Consider the following 18,960-nt stretch of genomic DNA (forward strand, 5'->3'; position numbering starts at 1 on the left):
TCTATTTTGCTATCTTAAAAGGTGATCTACAGAATGGTTACATAAGTCAGGTAAAGAGTACATTTCTGGCTAGGAATGTGGCTTAGTGGTAGAGCAATTGGCTAGCATACATGAAGCCCTGGATTCAATTCCTCAAGTACATAAACAGAAAAAGCTGGAAGTGGCGCTGTGGCTCAAGTGGTAGGTAGAGTGCTAGTCTTCAGCAAAAGCAGCTCAGGGACAGACAGTGTCCAGGCCCTGAGTTCAAGCCCTAGGACTAGCAAAAAAAAAAAAGAGAGGAGAGAGAGAGATGACATTTCTTTTTGGACAACTCCACCCCTTCCCTCACTCTCTCCCAGTTTTTCCACTCCCATTCCTACCCATAAGTTGTATTTTTCCATGTTTGCTAGGTAATCACTCTACCACTTAAGCAATGCACCAAGCCCTTGAATGGATACTTTTAAGATTCCCAATTCTGACATAAAATTAAATTGCATATTAAGCAACATTGCCTTCTAGATCCCGAGTTAGAGAAAGAGACACAGGATTTTTGTACAGTACATGGAAACGGAATTTGCATGTTTCCCTTCAGCCCAGGAATTGAAAAACAAAACAAGCATTCATTTGCATCATCATCTTCCCTGTCACTAGTACTAGGGTGCTTTGGCAGCTCACAGAGAAGGAATTCTAGAGAATTATAACTCTCTAGAGTTAGAATTTCACAAAAGAAATCACTTTGAGGGGAATAAATACCTTATTGAGGAGTCACCTGTGGGGCTGTACCTCCTTCACAGAAATTCTGATTCATAGCCTCAAGGCTTGGTTGTGACTCAAACCAAAGACCAGCAAAGTCAGTCAGGCCTACTTACTCTCCGTAGAGTTGAGTCACAAGCCCTCAGCAAGCAGGGCAGGAAGGCCCGAGAACCAGATCCTGACTGGAATCCATGAGGCTCATCCCCTTCTAGTTCCCTGACCTCAAGGAGACCAGAAAGTAGAGGTAGTCCAAAAAATAGCTGGGTCTCCACCTTCCTTCTTTGTCATCTTAGGGACCCATCAGGAGAACTGCTGACTTTGAAGGAGTTCATACCCCTTTCCTGCACTTAAGGGGTAACATGATGTTAAAATGAACTGCAAAGAAGGGAAACCGAAACAACCAAGGGCTGTTACTTTTCTTTTCTTTTTGCAAGTCCTGGGCCTTGAACTCAGGGCCTGGGCACTGTCCCAGAGCTTCTTTTGTTCAAGGCTAGCACTCTACCACTTGAGCCACAGCACCACTTCTGGCCTATTCAGTATATGTGGTACTGAGGAATGCTAATCCAGGACTTCATGCCTGCTAGGTAAGCTCTCTACCACTAAGCCACATTCCCAGACCAAGATTGTTACTCTCTAGCCCACTGCTCCAACTGTAGCCAGCCCACTTTCAAGCAAGAATGGAGCTTAGGTCTGTTACCAACAGCATTACTATTGCTTATTAATAACCCTGTTGCTGTACCTGGAGCTGGTAGCTCACGCCTGTAATCCTAGCTACTCAAGAGGCTGAGATCTGAGAATCAAGGTTTAAAGCCAGCCTGGTCAGGCAAGTCTGTGAGATTCCTAATCTTCAATTAATCACCAAGAAGCCAGAAATGGAGCTGTGGCTTAAGTAGTAGAGCGCTAGCCTTTGAGTACAAAAGCTCAGAGACAATGCTCAGCCCTGAGTTCAAGCCCCAGGATCAGCACTAACTATAGAAATCAATATAAATGAAAGCCTCCTGGTGAATGCTGGAGTTATCAGAAATTAGCTTGAAATCATAAATGGCATTTTCCACCACATATGTACAACTTGAGCCTCTCACTGACCTCCAGGGTAGAGATGATTATCTAAAGCCAGGTTATTTTTAGAATTACTGAAGTAACAGCTGCAGTTGTCAGCCACCCCCCCCCCACAAGGGAGGAACATGGCCCAGGAGATAGCACTGGACACACCCAAGTTCTCTTCTCAGTGGTGCTATTCTGGTTCAGTCTCTTCTCTGAGAACCTTTAAATATAATTGGCTGGTTACAAGATGGGTATGTTTGACTTCTCTGACAGGCTGTCTTTTCTTTGAAGTCAAGGGGTCATTTGTGTCTTATCCATCACTCGATTCCTAGCGCCTCCCACAATGCCTAGCACATGGAAGACACACAATAAACACCAGGTAAATGAATGGAATCCAGAGTGCATCTTTGTTTTTCCTTCATCATGTGGAGAATATAAGGCTCTGCTAAAGATTGTATTCTCTCTATCCTCTTGGGTATCTTAAACATCCATATAACTTGGGCTGGGAATGTGGCTTAGTGGTAGAGGGCATAAAGCCCTGGGTTTGATTTTTCAGTACCTCAAAAACAGAAAAAGCCAGAAGTGGTGCAGTGGCTCAAGTGGTAGAATGCTAGCCTTGAGCAAAAGAAGTTCAGGGACAGTGTCCAGGCCCTGATTTCAAGGCCCAGGACTGGAAAAAAAAAATCATATAACTTGCCAGGCACTACACCTATAATTCTAGCTACTTACAAGACTGATATCTAAGGATCTCAGTTTGAAACCAGGATGGGCAGGAAAGCCTGTGAGACTTTTATCTCCAGTGAAGCACCAAAAAGCCAGAAGTGGAGCTGAGGCTCAAGTGATAGTATACTAGCCTAGAGCAAAAAAAGCTCAGGGACAGAGTCCAAGCCCTTAGTTCAAGCCCCAGTACCAACATCAAAAAAAGAAAGAAAAAAAAAAATCACATAACCTGCAGGAGATCTACAGAAAGTAATACTGAAGGAATAAATTATAATATGAGTTCAATTCAGTGTTCTGAGCTAAATGAAATCTCAATGCTTTAAAAACCACTAGGGTGGCACTGTGGCTCAAGTGGTAGAGCACTAGCCTTGAACTGAATTGCTCAGGGACAGCGCCCAGGCCCAGAGTTCAAGCCCCACGACAGACAAAATTAAAAAACAAACAAACAAAAAAAAAAAACAGTAGGCCTGCTTCACTGAGGGCTAGCCATCCATATTCAGCATTCAGGATGATTCTTCTTCTTCTTCCTTTTGGCTAAGCTAGTAAAAATTACGCTTGAACTCTTAAGTTTTTTGAAGAATTAAACAAGTCACTAGCTGCAGCTTAGGCAACTGTAACTCTCATGAAAACCATGATTACCCTATTGCTAAAAAACCTTTTGCAGTCGTTTGCACAGGGAAAGAGTGATGAGAGGCCTGTTTGGAAATGTTCACATCCCCTCTATGATTTGCAGGCTGCAATGAGCCTGTTATAGAAACATCTTCCTGGGGATGCTAAATACCACTTCAGTTTAAATGGAAACAGAAAACATGGGGTGATCAGGTAATCTTGTAAAGGGCACAGAGACTAAAATCAAGAAGATGACCCGATCTGTAATTCCAAGAGTTGTAACCACAGGGCGGCTCTTTGATTTAAAAAGTCACTGGTCTAGCCAGGGCCAATGGCTCACGCCTGTAATCCTAGCTACTCAGGAGGCTGAGATCTGAGGATCATGGTTCAAAGCTAGCCAGGGCAGAAAAGTCCATGAGACTCTTATCTCCAATAAACCACTAGAAAACCAGAAGTGGCGCTGTGGCTCAAGAGGTAGAGCACTCGCCTTGCTAAAGAGCACAGGGACAGTGAGTGCCCAAGCCCAGAGTTCAAGCCCCACGACCGACCACAAAAAAAAAAAAATATATGTCACTGGTCATTCTAGCTACTCAGGAGGCTGAGATCTGAGGATCAACGCTGGAAGCCAGCCCATGCATTAAAAACTGTGAAACTTTTATCTCCAATCAACCAGCACAAAACTAGAGGTAGAGGTATGGCTCAAATGGCAGAGTGATTTTAATTTTCAGCGAAAAAGCTCAGGGACAGTGCCCAGGCTTTGAGTTTAAACCCCAGTACTGGCAGGCACACCTGCATGTACATACACACACAAGCCACTTCCATGGAAAGCTTAAATATAAATAATCTTCTGTTATGTTTTGTTTTGTGTGTATGTACCAGGACTTCCTGCCCGGGCTAACTTTGAACCATGATCCTCAGATCTCAGCCTTTGAGTATTACAAGCAATAGTCACCAGCGCCCGGCAATAAACTCTACTTTATTTGGATATAGAAACTGCCTTGTTCCTCTGTCCACTAACCCAAATGGAATGGAATTCTAAACTTGACTTGTGCCCAGTGTTGCTGGAGCAGGCCGCCAGAGCTGAAGCTCAAATGACTGCAGACAGATGGAACCACTCCTGACTTCAATATACAAAAGGAGAAAGTTATTTCACAGAGCTGTTTTGCAAAGGAAGTAGTGATCACTTCACTTTTTGTATCATTACATTCAAAGCTATTAAAAGTATAGGGGTAATCATTTCTTCCTATGTTCATCTCTCCAGTGTTATTTGTCCTTAATCTTAAACATCTCTAGCAGAGTTTATTTAATCTCAATCTTTTTCAACCACACTCAATGAACAGAAAACTTTAGTCTCATGGGGAAGTTAAACTAATTTCAGTGTGATTTTCCTTTTAAATTGACTTGATGTTAGAACAAGTAAAAGCTTAAATATACCTCTATTTATTTTTTTTTATTGTGAAAATACTGTACAGAGGGGTTACAATTATATGGGCAAGGTTATGAGTACATTTCTTATCAAGCATTGTTGCCTCCTCCTTTGTTTCCCCTTACCATCCCTTCCCATCTTCCCCCCCACCCCCAAAGTTGTAAAGTTCGTTTTTTTTGACATAATATCTTGTACATCTCATTGTTGCAATGGGTCCACCTGTATCCCTATTTAAACAAGTTGTTTTTTCCCTTCCCATCCACAAATTATACCAACATCAAATACAGTGAAAGCTGAGGTTATACCGTGGGGGAGGGACATACAAAGCATCAAAGAAATATCTTATAAATATGTTAGAAACAATAGTAACAAAGAAAAACATTTGAGTCCTTATCTTGGGGTTCATTTTGCTTAACATCAACTTATCTAACCATTTCTGCTTGTCTCAGACACATACTAGTTATTGCAAATAAGGGAAACCATGGGACCTACGTTTCTTTGGGCCTGGCTTACTTCACTTAATATAATTTTTTTCCAAGTCTTTCCATTTCCTAATAAATGGGCAATGTCATTCTTTCTAATGGAGGTATAGAATTCCATTGTGTATATATACCACATTTTCTTGATCCATTCATCTACTGAGGGGGCATCTGGGTTGGTTCCATATCTTAGCTATGGTAAATAATGCTGCAATAAACATAGTTGTGCTGGTAGCTTTAGTGTGGTCTTGTTTGTGATCATTTGGATAAATGCCCAAAAGTGGGATTGCTGGGTCACAGGGGAGCTCTATGTGGAATCTTTTGAGGAACCTCCATACTGCTTTCCAAAGTGGTTGAACAACTTTATCTTTCTTTTTTTTTTAACTGATATTGCAGCCTGGAGTCAGTGTAATCCTAGCTACTGAAGAGGCTCAGATCTAGGGATCACGGTTCAAAGCCAGACCAGGCAGGAAAGTCTGTGAGACTCTTATCTCCAATTAACCAGTATAAAACAGGAAGTGGATCTGTGACTCAACTGGTGGAGTACCAGTCTGGAGTACAAGATGCCAGTCCACACCCTTGACCAAATAAAGGTGAAGCTATCTGTATTTATAACAGATGGCAGAAATAATCATTTAGCATAGGCATCAGTCATCCATTCGTTTTGAGTTCCAGAATATGTACTTATCATTTGGTTGAGCTTTTCACTTCAGACCTTGGGAGAAAAATCGCCTTTGCCCAATCTCTGTTACCTACGTTTATCCAGGGATGTTGGAAGGAAGGAGAATGGAGGCCGCCAGTTCTTGACCAGGATCTTCCTTACATGGATGCCCATGGCAGGCACAGCACTGTGAGACCATGAATACCAGGATGACTGTGAAGGGCCTGAGATCCAATATCACCTCCAATGCTAGGGACACATCCAGACAGAAACAAAACTGAGACCACCTGCCATATGTAGTAGCAGAACACTACGGTGTAGGGTGAAGAGGCATGAATGAAAATGATAAAACGCTTTTAAACATCAGGCCAATGATGTGCCCTATCCTATACTAGTCAACGGCTGTCCCTCCCCTCCACTGTCTAGTGAACTCTGACCCCTCTTTGTTTTTTTCTATTTAATTTTGAGAAAATGGTTTTCCTGAAGGGTAACTGCTTTGGCCAGATGACTGGGCCCTTGTTAATCAACTTTTAGTTATATAAATCCTTTTCCTGAGCACTTCAAGAGATAGCACTAGAAGCTCTCTAAATTTGAGTTACATCCTGTTAAGTAAGCCACATCCTTTTGCAGATTGTGAACCTGAGCTCAGCCAATGGGAGCAGAGAGACGGGGCCTGTTGGGTTAGGGATAAAAAGGGAGCAGCCTGCCTGCTGCTCTGTGTACTTGCTTGCCAGAGGTCTGGCTGAGGGTACAAACCCTTCTGTAGAAGTAAACTTGCCTTGTCAAGCAAGCAAAGTTGGTATCCTTATTCCTACATGATACCCCCAATATCCAAGCTTTTTCTAACATGTGTTTCACGCTTCCAGTGGGATCATGCAAAAGAGGACCAGTAAGAACCTCAACATCTAACTCCTTTAAACCTTACAGTTTAACAAAATGAACAGCAGGAAGCTAGGATATGTACAAGCCGGAAGTTAAAGCCGTTAAAGGAAAGGGGACAGACAAATGGAAAGAGGAAGGGTAGGTGAATGCAATCATTATATTCAAGGCAAATGTGTGAAAACAGAATCAGGTAACTTGTGGGGATGGGTGGGGTTGGGCAAGATGGGGGAGAATGAGGGAAGAGGTGACTGATCAAGATGCATTGTGCTCACAAACTGGTAAGATGCATTGAAACCCCTCTACAACTACTAAAGCATAATAAAAACATAATTAAAACCCTCACCCTTTTCTCTTCCTCATTACATACTGTGTTTGTAATAAGAGCTATTCACTCATTTAAATATCTCCACTCTTGTTGTGCATACAATTATTCAATGATAAATGGAATAAACCACAGGTGCAATTGCCATCCTCACATTCATGAGCCATTAGGAGCCTGCTAAATGTCCACTCCAATGGCCTTTTGCTTACGTTCTTGGGGGAAAAAGTGACTCCTGAAATATCCCTCCCAGGCCAGGCACAGGTGGCTCACAACTGTAATCCTACCTATGGCAGGGGGCTGAGCTCTTAGGATCACTATTCAGTTCTAGGCCAGGCAGGAAAGTCCATGAGACTCTTATCTCCAATTAACCACCAACAGCCAAAAGCGGAGCTGTGGCTCAAGTAGTATAGCACTTGCCTTGAGCAACAAAGCTCAGGGCCAGCTCAAACCCCAATACTGGTATAAAAAAAAGGTAAAAGAAATATGCTTCCCAGAATTCAGAGAACATTGTCAGTCTGTCTGAGTAACTGAGACTATATGATAAAACATACAATCATCTCTTGGCTGAAACCATAGGCTACTGGTCTCCAACGCCTCTCCCTTCTGACTACATGTGTCTACAACACAGCCTATGTGGTGACGGAGCCTTAGCCTAGCAATTACTGAGCAGCCCCTACGTGCACTGCGGTACACAGCAACATAGAGCAGACCGCCAGGGGGAAAGGGGAAGGACTCTGATCTTAGAGGATGAGCAACAAGGCTGTGGGGAAGAAGGGAGAGGATAAAAGGAGGAAGAAAGAAGGGGAAGAAAGAGAAAGGGAGGGAAGGAGGGAGGGAAGGTGGGAGGAAAGGAAGAAGGGAAGGAGAGAGGGATTGAGGGAGGGAGGGAATGGTGAAACTGTCACTCACATAGCTCAGTAGAAAGGCCCCTTCCCAGAACTCTCATGAGGGTCTGAAAAAACAAACTCAGAGCCAGCATCGGTGGCTCACACCTGTAATCCTAGCTACTCAGGAGGCTGAGATCTGAGGATCATGGTTCAAAGCCAGCCAGGGCAGGAAAGTCCATGACACTCTTATCGCCAATAAACCACTAGAAAACCAGAAGCAGCATTGTGGCTCAACCAGTAGAGCGTTCGCCTCGAGCTCAAGAGTGCAGGGACAGCACCCAAGCCCAGAGTTCAAGCCCCATGACTGACAAAAAAAAAAAAAACTCAGAGAAGCTGAGAAACTAGCCTTCGGTGACAGATGCCAGATGGACAACACAAAATACTAGCTGTCACAAACTAGGGTCATCTGACTGCAAGACTCCTTTTTCTTCCTTACTACCCCCATATCAACAACAATGACCAATAACCTTTATAAGCCTATCTTTCCCTGTGTTTCCTGACTTCTTGAGGGATAACTTCACACATACACCCCTCCACAAGAAACTAAGAGGCTCTTAGTAAATTCCTTCTTCAGCAGCATCTCCATCAGTAAACTTACATACCGTTTTTACCATGTCTCACCTAGAAAATAATGTATTTTTCTTTCCAGAAAATGATCTTCTGTTTATCCCAACCACCAACACTCAGGATTTGTTTTAGTAGGTTAATAGTAGAAAGAAATACAATGATGCAATTACTGGATGCAGTTATTTCAAAGTATTACATAAATTAGGACAAAGCCTATAAAATAACATTAAGAGTATATTGTGTCTACCTAGGAATGATTTGTATGTAGAATGTTTTGGAGGTTGGTTTTTCAGTGCCAATACTGGACCTTGAACTAAGGGATTTCACACTCTTAGCTTTTGTGCTCAAGGCTGGTGCTCTACTACTTGAGCCACACCTCCACTTTGGGCACTTTGGTGGTTAACTGGAGAAGAGAGTCTCCAGTATTTGTCTACCAGAGCAGATACAATGCATTCTGAGTTGAGTCTACACAAAAATAACTAGCTTGGGGGGCTGGATGTAGCTCACTAGCAAAGTGCTTGCCTACCAAATGCAACGTCTTGGGTTCGATCCCCAGTACCAAAAGGAAAAAGGAAAAGACCAAACCCCCAAAAAAAGTTTTAAAATGAGAATCATCATTTCCAATTAGTCAACAAGACAGTGTACTGCCAGACAGACTGGTAAATCTTACCAGATATAAAGATTATGGGAATCTAATGCAATAAAGTTATTATTTTATATCCTTATTTGTATTGTTGTAATTACTATTGCTGTCTGGGGATAGAACCCTGGAGCTTCACACATTCTTATAAAAAAAAAAAACAAAGGATCTAGCACAGAGCTGTCCTCTTGGCCCCCATTATTTTAACAATTAATTTTTCCTTTTGCTTTTGGTATTACAACTAAAATTAATTAGCACCCCATCTCCCGAAGCAGCCAGTTTGAAGAATGCAAGGCAAATATATCAACAATATTTTTGGACATGAACCAAAGAACAATTCAGATACTGTTCAGCCAAAATGTATCATATGAAACCTTTATCTAGCAGACAAGTGAAAGGGTTAACAGGCAACTCTCTCTACCACGCTATTTATTACTGCCCTCATTACATATCTGAATACTAATTGACAGCTCTTGCTGAGGTAAGCTATTCAGCAGCCAGAAATACAAATGAAAGCATAAAATATTCTTTTGTGAAGTCCAGATATTGCTTCTCTATTTAATATTCTCATACTAGAACATTGAAATGCTATTTCCCACATTATGTTAAAAATACAAGTAATTGAAAATGGGTAGAGGGAGGGTGAGGGAGGGTGAGAAAGGATATTAGTCTTTAGAATCCTTTTCTGTATCATGTTTATTTTAATTTTGGAAGAACTTTAACCTTAGGTCAAAGTCTTGTGAATGGATGTTCTTATACAAAGTACAATTAGGCAAATTAGAGGCTTATTTATAAAGCTTGTTTTATAGAAACTAAGACTGTGTTTACATAATTGAACTTTCAGGCTGGGAAGGTGGCTCAGTGGTAGAGTGCTTGCGTTGCATGCCTGAGGCCCTGGGTTCGATTCCTCAGCACTATATAAGCAGAAAAAGATGGAAGTGGCACTGTGGCTCAAGTGGTAGAGTGCTAGCCTTGAGCTGAAGAGCTCAGGGACAGTGCCCAGGCCCAGAGTTCAAGCCCCACCACCAACCAAAAAAAAAAAAAAAAATACATAATTGAACTTTTTACCATCTCTTCCGATTTCTCCAGAAATTCTTTCTAGAACTTTAGGGGGAAAAAAAATCATACATGGCTTTGTCCAGACAAAGGATAAATTTTTCTTGTGATATCACATCAAAAAAAACAAAAAGAAAGAATTGCTTCAGAACATTTTTTTTTAATATTCTAAAAGCTAGGCACTAGTGGCACTCAAGCTTATAATCTAAGTTACTCAGGAGGCTAATATCAAAGGATCAGAATTTGAAACCAGCTACAGCAGAAAAGTCCAAGAGATTCCATCTCCAATAAAGCATCAAAAAGCTGGGCTGACTCAAGTGGTAGAACACCAACCAACCAAGCCTGAGCCCCTTTGAGGTTAAATCCCAGTATGAGCAAAAATTTAATTAATTTAAAAAATTAAAAAGTAGATCAGGAAGTTTAAAATATGACATGAAAAACTTCCTATTAAAGATATGGTCTCAGCTGGGCGCCCGTGGCTCACGCCTGTAATCCTAGCTACTCAGGAGGCTGAGATCTGAGGATCATGGTTCAAAGCCAGCCCGGGCTTTATCTCCAATACACCACTAGAAAATCACAAGTGGCACAGTGGCTCAAGCGGTAGAGTGCTCATCTTCAGCTGAAGAGCACAGGGACAGCGCCCAAGCCCAGAGTTCAAGCCCCACAACCGACAAAAATAAATAAATAGTTATGGTCTCACAGCAAATGTTTTGTCGCATACCTACTTATGTAAAATGTATTTTGATACATGGGATACACAAGAGACACATTCTCTGGTTAGGCCATACTAAATCACACTAAAGCAAGAACACAAAATACAACCTGGCAGGGCTGGGAAGGTGGCTCAGTGGCAGAGCACTTGCCTTGCATGCATGAGGCCCTGGGTTCGATTCCTCAGTACCACATAAGCAGAAAAAGCCGAAAGTAGCACTGTGGCTCAAGTGGTAGAACACTAGCCTTGGGCTGAAGAGCTGAGGGACAAAAGCAGCCAGGCCCAGAGTTCAGGCCCCACGACCAGCCCCCCCCCCCCCCCCAAAAAAAACAATCTGGTATCAATCTGGTTTATCTGGTAAGTTGACCAGATAAACAACATAATGTAAAAATATAATCATTTCAATGTAGCCTGCTGCAAATATATCACCAAATACCATCCCATAACTCAAGGCTATATTGCTTTGGATTCTTAATCCTTATCTTCTGTCACCAAAGGTCAGAATTAAATATCATATGCATAATAGAAATCTCTGTAGGAGTGTTTGGTTTAAATTCCTTAAAGTCAAAAGGGGGGAGGGGCCTTAAGTACAGTCTAAGTGTACATGACTACTGCAACCCCTTTGAGAAAACGGAAGTGTGAGGCAAGAGTACATTTGTGACATTCAAAAATGTATGAAGCCAGGTGGCTCAGGCCTATAAGCCTAGCTACTCGGGAGGCTGAGATCTGAGGATCTCTGCAGGAGGCCAGCCCAGGCAGCAAAGTCCTAAAGACTCTTATCTCCAATTAACAGCCAAAGAAAAGCCAGAAGTAGAGCTGTGGCTCAAGTGGTAGAGTGCTAGTCTTGAGCACAAAAGCTCAGGGACAGTGCCCAGGCCCTGAGTTAAACCCCAGGAAGTGCACAAAATAAAATAATAATAATAATAATAGGAGTTGCCTGAATCTAGTCACCTTTTGGAGAGAAATTAGACTCAAAACTTGGAACACAGATGATGAATCATGACTGAATTTGACCCTGAAAAAGTGTTATGAGAAGGAGCAAGTCTGACTATACTAAATGAAAAAGACTTGCAAGAGTTCACTGAATATATTCTTTTGGTTCAGTTTGTTTGTGCTGGTACTGGGGGCTTGAACCCAGAGCCTGGATGTTGTCCCTGAGCCTCTTTGTGCTCAAGGCTAGCACTCTACCACTGTAGCCAAAGCATCACTTCCAGCTTTTTCTGAATAGTTTATTAGAGATAAGAGTCGCTCAGACTTTCCTGCCCAGGCTGGCTTCCAAATTCAAATCTAAGCCTCCTCACTAGCTAGGATGACAAGTGGGAGGCACTTGTACCTGGCCTTTTGTTGTTGCTAAACTATCACCCCCTTTGGTAGAGAAAATACATATAAATGAAATGTATTAGTATATCACACTGCAACCAGGGTAGCACCAGGGCTTACTTTGGGGGAAAGAGTCACGCCTTTCGAGGAATAGTTAGGATACTCCATTCTCACAACCTTGTTTCCTCATCTGTTTTCTCTTCCCTCCAGACCTAGCCCAGGTACTAAGCATCAAGAACATATTTTCCCTAAGCAAGCTAATGCTGCGTACCATGCATTCTCCTGGCACAATCCTTAATTACAGCAATAATCTCAGATTACTGCAATTCCTATTCAGGTATCTTCTTCCTAGATAGTGTGGTACTAAAGGTCAGGATAGAGAACCTAGCACAGCCGGGTGCCTGGGAAAAGAAATACACGCAACAATTCTCCAACAGACAACAGGAATCTCGGTGCTCCACAGAAGAGACTGGGCCTATAAAACCACTAGACAGTATATCAAGTTGTCAGAAAGTCAATCAGCCATGTCTTCAACAATTATTTGGTTGTCTTCATCCATATCCCCTAGGGACTCAGCTTGAGATTTAAAAGACTTGCTTTCAGGGAGCTTACATTTTATAACAATATTAAAGACAATTAAAATAAGTGTGTGTGTGTGTGTGTGTGTGAGAGAGAGAGAGAGAGTGTATGTGTGAGAGAGAGAGAGAGAGAGAGAATGTGTGTGAATGGAGCCATTATACCTGTAATCTTTAGGGAGGCTGAAATCTGAAGACCATGGTTTATAGCCAGCCAAGCCAGGAAGAGTCTCAGACTCTTACCTTCAATTAACCACCAAAAAGCAGGACGCGGAGCTGTGGCTCAAGTGGTAGAACATCAGCTTTGCACATAAAAAGCTAAGGGAAAAGCCAGGCACTGGTGGCTCACGCCTGTAGTCCTAACTACTCAGGAGGCTGAGATCTGAGGATCGTGGTTAGATCCAGCCCAGGCAGGAAAGCTCCTCATCAGACTCATCTCTAATCACAGAAAAAGCTCCAAGTGGCACGGTGGCTCAAGTGGTAGAACACTAGCCTTGAGCAAAAAGGAGCTCAGGGACAGTGTCCAGGACCAGATTCAAGCCCCAGGACTGGCAAAAGAAAAAAGAAAAAAAAAAGACTACAACATGTCTACAACATCTAGGATATTTTGCATGGCTGCTAGAAGATTCAAAGGACTGGACTCAGTCATCAAGAAATGTACACTCTGGTTGTGATAATAAATGCAAATACAACATACTACAAAGACCAAAAACAGGATAATTGCATGGAACCCAGGAATCAGGATGATCGTTCATTGGATAGAGATGTGGAGCTGCAGGGTCAGTAATAAGCTTCTGGGTTTGATGCAGGCTTGGAAGGAAGAAGAGTCACAGAGAAGAGAGAGGGAGCTGAAATCAGGGCAGAGGGGAATGGTGTAAGCCAAAACAGAGGAGAAAATGACTTGGTGCACTCAAAGAAAACTTGTCTGCTGTCACTTTTCTTCCTTTGCTCAGCTCAAGTTCAGAGCTCTCCTAGGCTCCTCACTTGACATGAAGACATCTGATGCTTACATACACCACCTTTTTCAAAAAAAACTCACTGACCCACCCCTGTCTATCCTGGTGGCGGCTGCTGACATTTCTAAACTACTGGAAGAGATCACCAACTTCTCCATCCTTCACTCTACTTTCCAACATACTACGACTGAGATCTTTCCATAAGCATTATCAGATCCAACCATCCTTCCCTGAAAACTCCTAGAGCTCCAACCAGGCACCAAAGCTCACACCTGTAATCCTAACTGCTCAGGAGGCTAAGATGTGAAGATCAGTGTTCAAAGCCAGACCAGGCAAGAAAGTCTACGAGACTCTTATCTCCAACTAACTATCAAAGAGTCAGAAATATTACTGTGGCCAAATCTGAGTGAAAAATCCAAGTGAGAGGTTCTGAGTTCAAGTCCCAGTGCAAACACACACACAAAAAGACGGAAGGACGGAAGACAATGCTAGGAAAGACCTTTAGCCCAATATAAAATAAATCCTATCCATATGTGAAAATCTATGTGGTACAGTTAGGGGCCACTAGACCTAGTTAGGAAAAGTTTTTCTTTTTGTGCTTGCAAATTAGCTCATGATAACACTAGATGTTATACCTAGGAACCTGCATCAAAATAATCCTACTCTGAATTATAACATTAGTATTTGAGAGGCAGGGTGCTAATGGCTCACACCTGTAGTCCTTGCTACTCAGAAGGCTCAAATCTAAGGACCACAGTTCAAAGTCAGTCAGGTCAGTAAAGCTCATTAAGATGCTTATCTCCAATTAATCACCAAAAAGCCAGATGTGAAGCTATGTTTCATGTAATAAGAGTACTAGCCTTGAGCTGGGAAGATGGCTCAATGGTACAGTGCTTGCCTTGCATGCATGAGGTCCTGGGTTCAATTCCTCAGCACCAGATAAGCAGAAAAAGCCGGAAGTAGCCCTGTGGCTCAAGTGGTAGAGCACTACTAGCCTTGAGCTGAAGAGCTGAGGGACAGTGCCCAGGCCCAGAGTTCAGGCCCCAGGACCAGCACAAAAATAATCTACATTTTTCAGTGTGAGTGAATTTGAAACTATGTATACTACTACCAGGAGCTAATAACTAGATGTAGGAAAAATCTATTACCCAAGAACTTTAGCATTACAAAACTAGAGGCAGAGGTTAAAATTATAATCATTCCACCAGAGTCTCCTCTTGCACAGTTGGAAATCATAATTATTTTGTAACAGGCTGTACACCATTATCATCAGTCTACTTCCGGTAACCTTTAAAGAGGTTTATTATTGTATGATGACTTAAAAATTTCCATAGGCATGGTGAAAAGCTTCTGATATAAATAAAACCATGTTAAATTAGTATTACAAAGTACAAAAATGGCTGAAACCTGTTTAAATGTGTTGCAACAAAATATATTGACTACTGTAAATATCTGATGGAAAAAGGATATCTTTAATTAAAAACATAAAGAAGCTGAGAGCCGGTCATCCATATCTGTCATCCTACTGAGGCTGAGATCTGAGGAACTAAGTTCGAAATAACCCTAGGCAGGAAAGTCCATGAGACTCCTATTACAAATTAACCACGCAAAAGCTGAAGTGGAGGCATGGCTCATGTAGAAGGCTAGTCTTCAGTGAAAACCTCAGAGTTTGTGAGGTCCTGAGTTCAAGCTCCACTAAGGGCACAAATTAAAAAAGCTTCTTGCCATGAACTTAAAATGAATTTTATAATACTTTATCAATCCTAATTACTTTTGTTGTTGTTTTTTTTGGGGGGGGGAGTCCCGGTCATGGGGCCTGAACTCTGGGCCTGGGCGCTGTCCCTCAGCTCTTTAGCTCAAGGCTAGAGCTCTACCACTTGAGCCACAGCGCCACTTCCAGCTTTTTTCTTTTTGCTTATGTGGTGCTAAGGAATTGAACCCAAGGCCTCAGGCATGCAAGGCAAGCGCTCTACCACTGAGCCACCTTCCCAGCCCCTCCTAATTGCTTCTCTAAACTGAGTTCTATTGACCGCACAGTGGAACAGACAAAAACTCAGAACACCTCTGGCTCCAGTCTATTTATTTACATTTATTTACAATACACAACCATGCCACCCCACCAAAACAGGCAGCAATCTTCTAAGGAAACTGACTGGTACAAATTTTATTGTAAATGTGTTATTAAACTTTGTTCCCAGGATGACTGATAAGTCATTATCATTTACTATCTAATCTTGCTAAGTGGTATCAGCCTCAGCACAGAAATCAGGTACAAAGACCCTTAATTTGTACAGGGCTAGCAAATCAGAAAACCTGAGTAAAGTATGAGCAGTTACCAAAAACTACCTGTGTCAGCTTTCTTGCCTAGGAAAAAAAAGAAAAGAAACCGATCCTGGCCAGACCCCAGGTGGCCCACACCTGTAATCCTAACTGTATTCAAGGGCTGAGAGTGGGGAATGCAAGGCCAGATCTCTAACCACCAAAAAAGCTGGAGGTGGAGCTGTGGCCCAAGTGGTAGAGCACTAGCCTTGAGCAAAATAAACTAGGGGTTAGCACTCAGGCCCCGAGGTCAAGCTCCAGTACCTGCACACACATTCACAGAAATATAGCTCCCTCTTCCCACAGAGATGGATACTTGATAAACGGCTCTCCTAATAAATAAATACATAACGTCCTCCTCTTCTGGAGCTAATTTGTCCAGAGACAACAAGGAAGTTCTTCTCCATTAAACGAGTGGCCAGTCAAAATGTGAAAGGAAGAAAAAAAAAAAAAACACCCAACGCCTAAAATCCCGTTATTTTTAAATTTCTGAGCTCAAAAGGCTGGAAGAACACGCGGGAGGGAAGGGTTCTTGGATACCTATCTTAAAGTAGTTGCACAAAGGAGCTGCCACTCAACGAAGCATCCCAACCTGGGCTACAAACCCTCTCATCCTCCCACCCCACCCCTCCATTCTTCATTTTGCAGGATTGCTCGGTGCACTCCTCACTCTACCCCTCCACCCCCTCACTCCCTAACCCCCACCCCGAGCCCACTCCCTAACCCCCACCCCCACCCCACTCCCTAACCCCCACCCCACCCCCACCCCACTCCCTAACCCCCACCCCACCCCCACCCCCTCACTCCCTAACCCCCACCCCACCCCTCCATTCTTCATTTTGCAGGATTGCTCAGTGCACTCCTCACTCTACCCCTCCACCCCCTCACTCCCTAACCCCCACCCCCAGCCCACTCCCTAACCCCCACCCCACCCCCACCCCCTCACTCCCTAACCCCACCCCACCCGCAGCCCACCCCCAGCCCACCCCCTCACTCCCTAACCCCCTCACTCCCTAACCCCCAGCCCACCCCCACCCCACCCCCTCACTCCCTAACCCCCAGCCCACCCCACCCCACCCCCTCCCTAACCCCCAGCCCACCCCCTCACTCCCTAACCCCCAGCCCACCCCCTCACTCCCTAACCCCCAGCCCACCCCCACCCCACCCCACCCCCTCACTCCCTAACCCCCACCCCACCCCCTCACTCCCTAACCCCCACCCCACCCCCTCACTCCCTAACCCCCAGCCCACCCCCACCCCACCCCACCCCCTCACTCCCTAACCCCCAGCCCACCCCCACCCCCTCACTCCCTAACCCCCAGCCCACCCCACCCCACCCCCTCACTCCCTAACCCCCAGCCCACCCCCTCACTCCCTAACCCCCAGCCCACCCCCACCCCACCCCACCCCCTCACTCCCTAACCCCCAGCCCACCCCCACCCCCTCACTCCCTAACCCCCAGCCCACCCCACCCCACCCCCTCACTCCCTAACCCCCAGCCCACCCCCTCACTCCCTAACCCCCAGCCCACCCCCTCACTCCCTAACCCCCGCCCCACCCCACCCCACCCCACCCCCTCACTCCCTAACCCCCAGCCCACCCCCTCACTCCCTAACCCCCAGCCCACCCCACCCCGCCTCCTGCGTGGTCCACGGCTCAGTTTTAAAACGATTGTGACGCACGGGCGGTGCAGCCCCCCGGGCCCCCGGCCCCGGGCCCCGAATCCCCGTCACCGCAGACTCCACCCGACCCGCGGTGCTGGGACTGCGTCCCGCGCGGGGCTCGGACTCGGTCCCGGCTCCCTTCGCCCACCCTTCGGTCCGCTTTGTTGTTTCAACAACCGGCCTTCCATTCTCTCCAGCACCCGGCAAGTTACGCAAAGAGGGGGGGAAGGGGGGACTCCCCGGCTTCACCCCCCCGCCCCACATTGCAGGGCCTTCCCCCAGCACGAGGGGAAGCGGCCCCAACCCACTCCGAGGCCGGGACCTGCGATCCGGCGGCCGGGAGAAGGAAGCCCGCCCCGGCGAGGGTCGCCGCGCCGCCCGCCCTCCCTCCCGCCCGCCCAGGCGGGGGTCGCCGCGCGCGCCCGCCCCGCCCCGCCCCGCCGCGCCCCGCCCCGCCGCTTTCACTTTAAGCCCGGATTCCGGCGGATCGCCACCCAGGACCCCGGAGCCGAGGCCCCCGCCCCTGCGCCCCGGAATCCCCGAGCCCGGCGGGAGGCGCAGGAAATGACCCCAAAGTTCTTTCCCCGCGCCGCCGACTTCCGCGCGCGCGGAGGCGCCCTCCGAGTGCTCGGGGCGGGCCCCGCTCCCGCCCCCCCCAACAGGCACCCACACCCCCAGCCAGGACCCCCCCAAACACACACACCCCGACGGGGAGCCCGGAGGCGGCCCGCAGCGGCTGGCGCGCGGTCCCAGCCGGGACGCGGGGCTCCCCGCTCGCGCCGGTGCGGAGGGGGTCGCCGCACCCCCCCCCCCCACCGCCAGGCCACTCACCGATGTCCCCGTCGTCCTCGTCCTCTTCTTCCTCCATGTCTAACAACACGTTCCTGGTCATCATTTGCATAGCTTACGTTCCCCCCGACACCCCCAAACCACCCGCCGGCCCCGGAGATGGCTGCGATCTGGACGTCCAGGCAGGGGTGCCGGAACCAACGGAGGGCCCCGGGGACGCGGAGGAGAGCCCGGGGAGGTGGGGAGGATCGGAGCCCGCGTGGGGACCGCAGCGCCCCGCAGCCGCTGTCTGCCCCGCGCGCTCCGCGAAGCCCTGCCCGGGGCGGCCGGCCACGGAGCATGCCCAGTGCGGAGACGCGGCCCGCGGCGCCGTCCGGCAACTTCCCGGCTTTTATGCGGAGCCCAGAAAGGAAGTCGGGAGCGAGGGCGTGGAGCGGGGCGTGGAGCGGAGCGGGGTCGCGGCGCGCTGCGGCCCGGCCCGGGGCCCGGTCGGGGAAGGGGGGTGCACCGGACCCGCGGTGGGGAGGGGGAGAGGGTCCCCCTGGAGTCCCGACCCTGCACGAGGCACCTCAGAAAGGAATTGCTCTAGGCACATGCACA

General features: G+C 46.3%; 1 protein-coding gene across 2 annotated transcripts in view; it reads right to left on the minus strand.

Annotated features, from left to right (window-relative positions):
* Positions 1–18,730, minus strand: part of Ano6 (anoctamin 6) — a 175,154-nt gene extending 156,424 nt beyond the window's left edge. The window contains exon 1 of one of the 2 annotated variants that reach the window (XM_042677691.1): positions 18,403–18,730. In XM_042677691.1, coding sequence (XP_042533625.1) covers positions 18,403–18,472 — 70 coding nt within the window. In that variant the 5' untranslated portion in view covers positions 18,473–18,730. The remainder of the gene's footprint in view (positions 1–18,402) is intronic. The other variant, XM_042677692.1, reaches the window with a different exon arrangement.
* Positions 18,731–18,960: the final 230 nt, after the last annotated feature.

This window comes from Dipodomys spectabilis, unplaced genomic scaffold, assembly GCF_019054845.1.
Source record: "Dipodomys spectabilis isolate Male_0828 unplaced genomic scaffold, ASM1905484v1 ptg000039l, whole genome shotgun sequence".
NCBI classification, from domain to species: Eukaryota; Metazoa; Chordata; class Mammalia; order Rodentia; family Heteromyidae; genus Dipodomys; species Dipodomys spectabilis.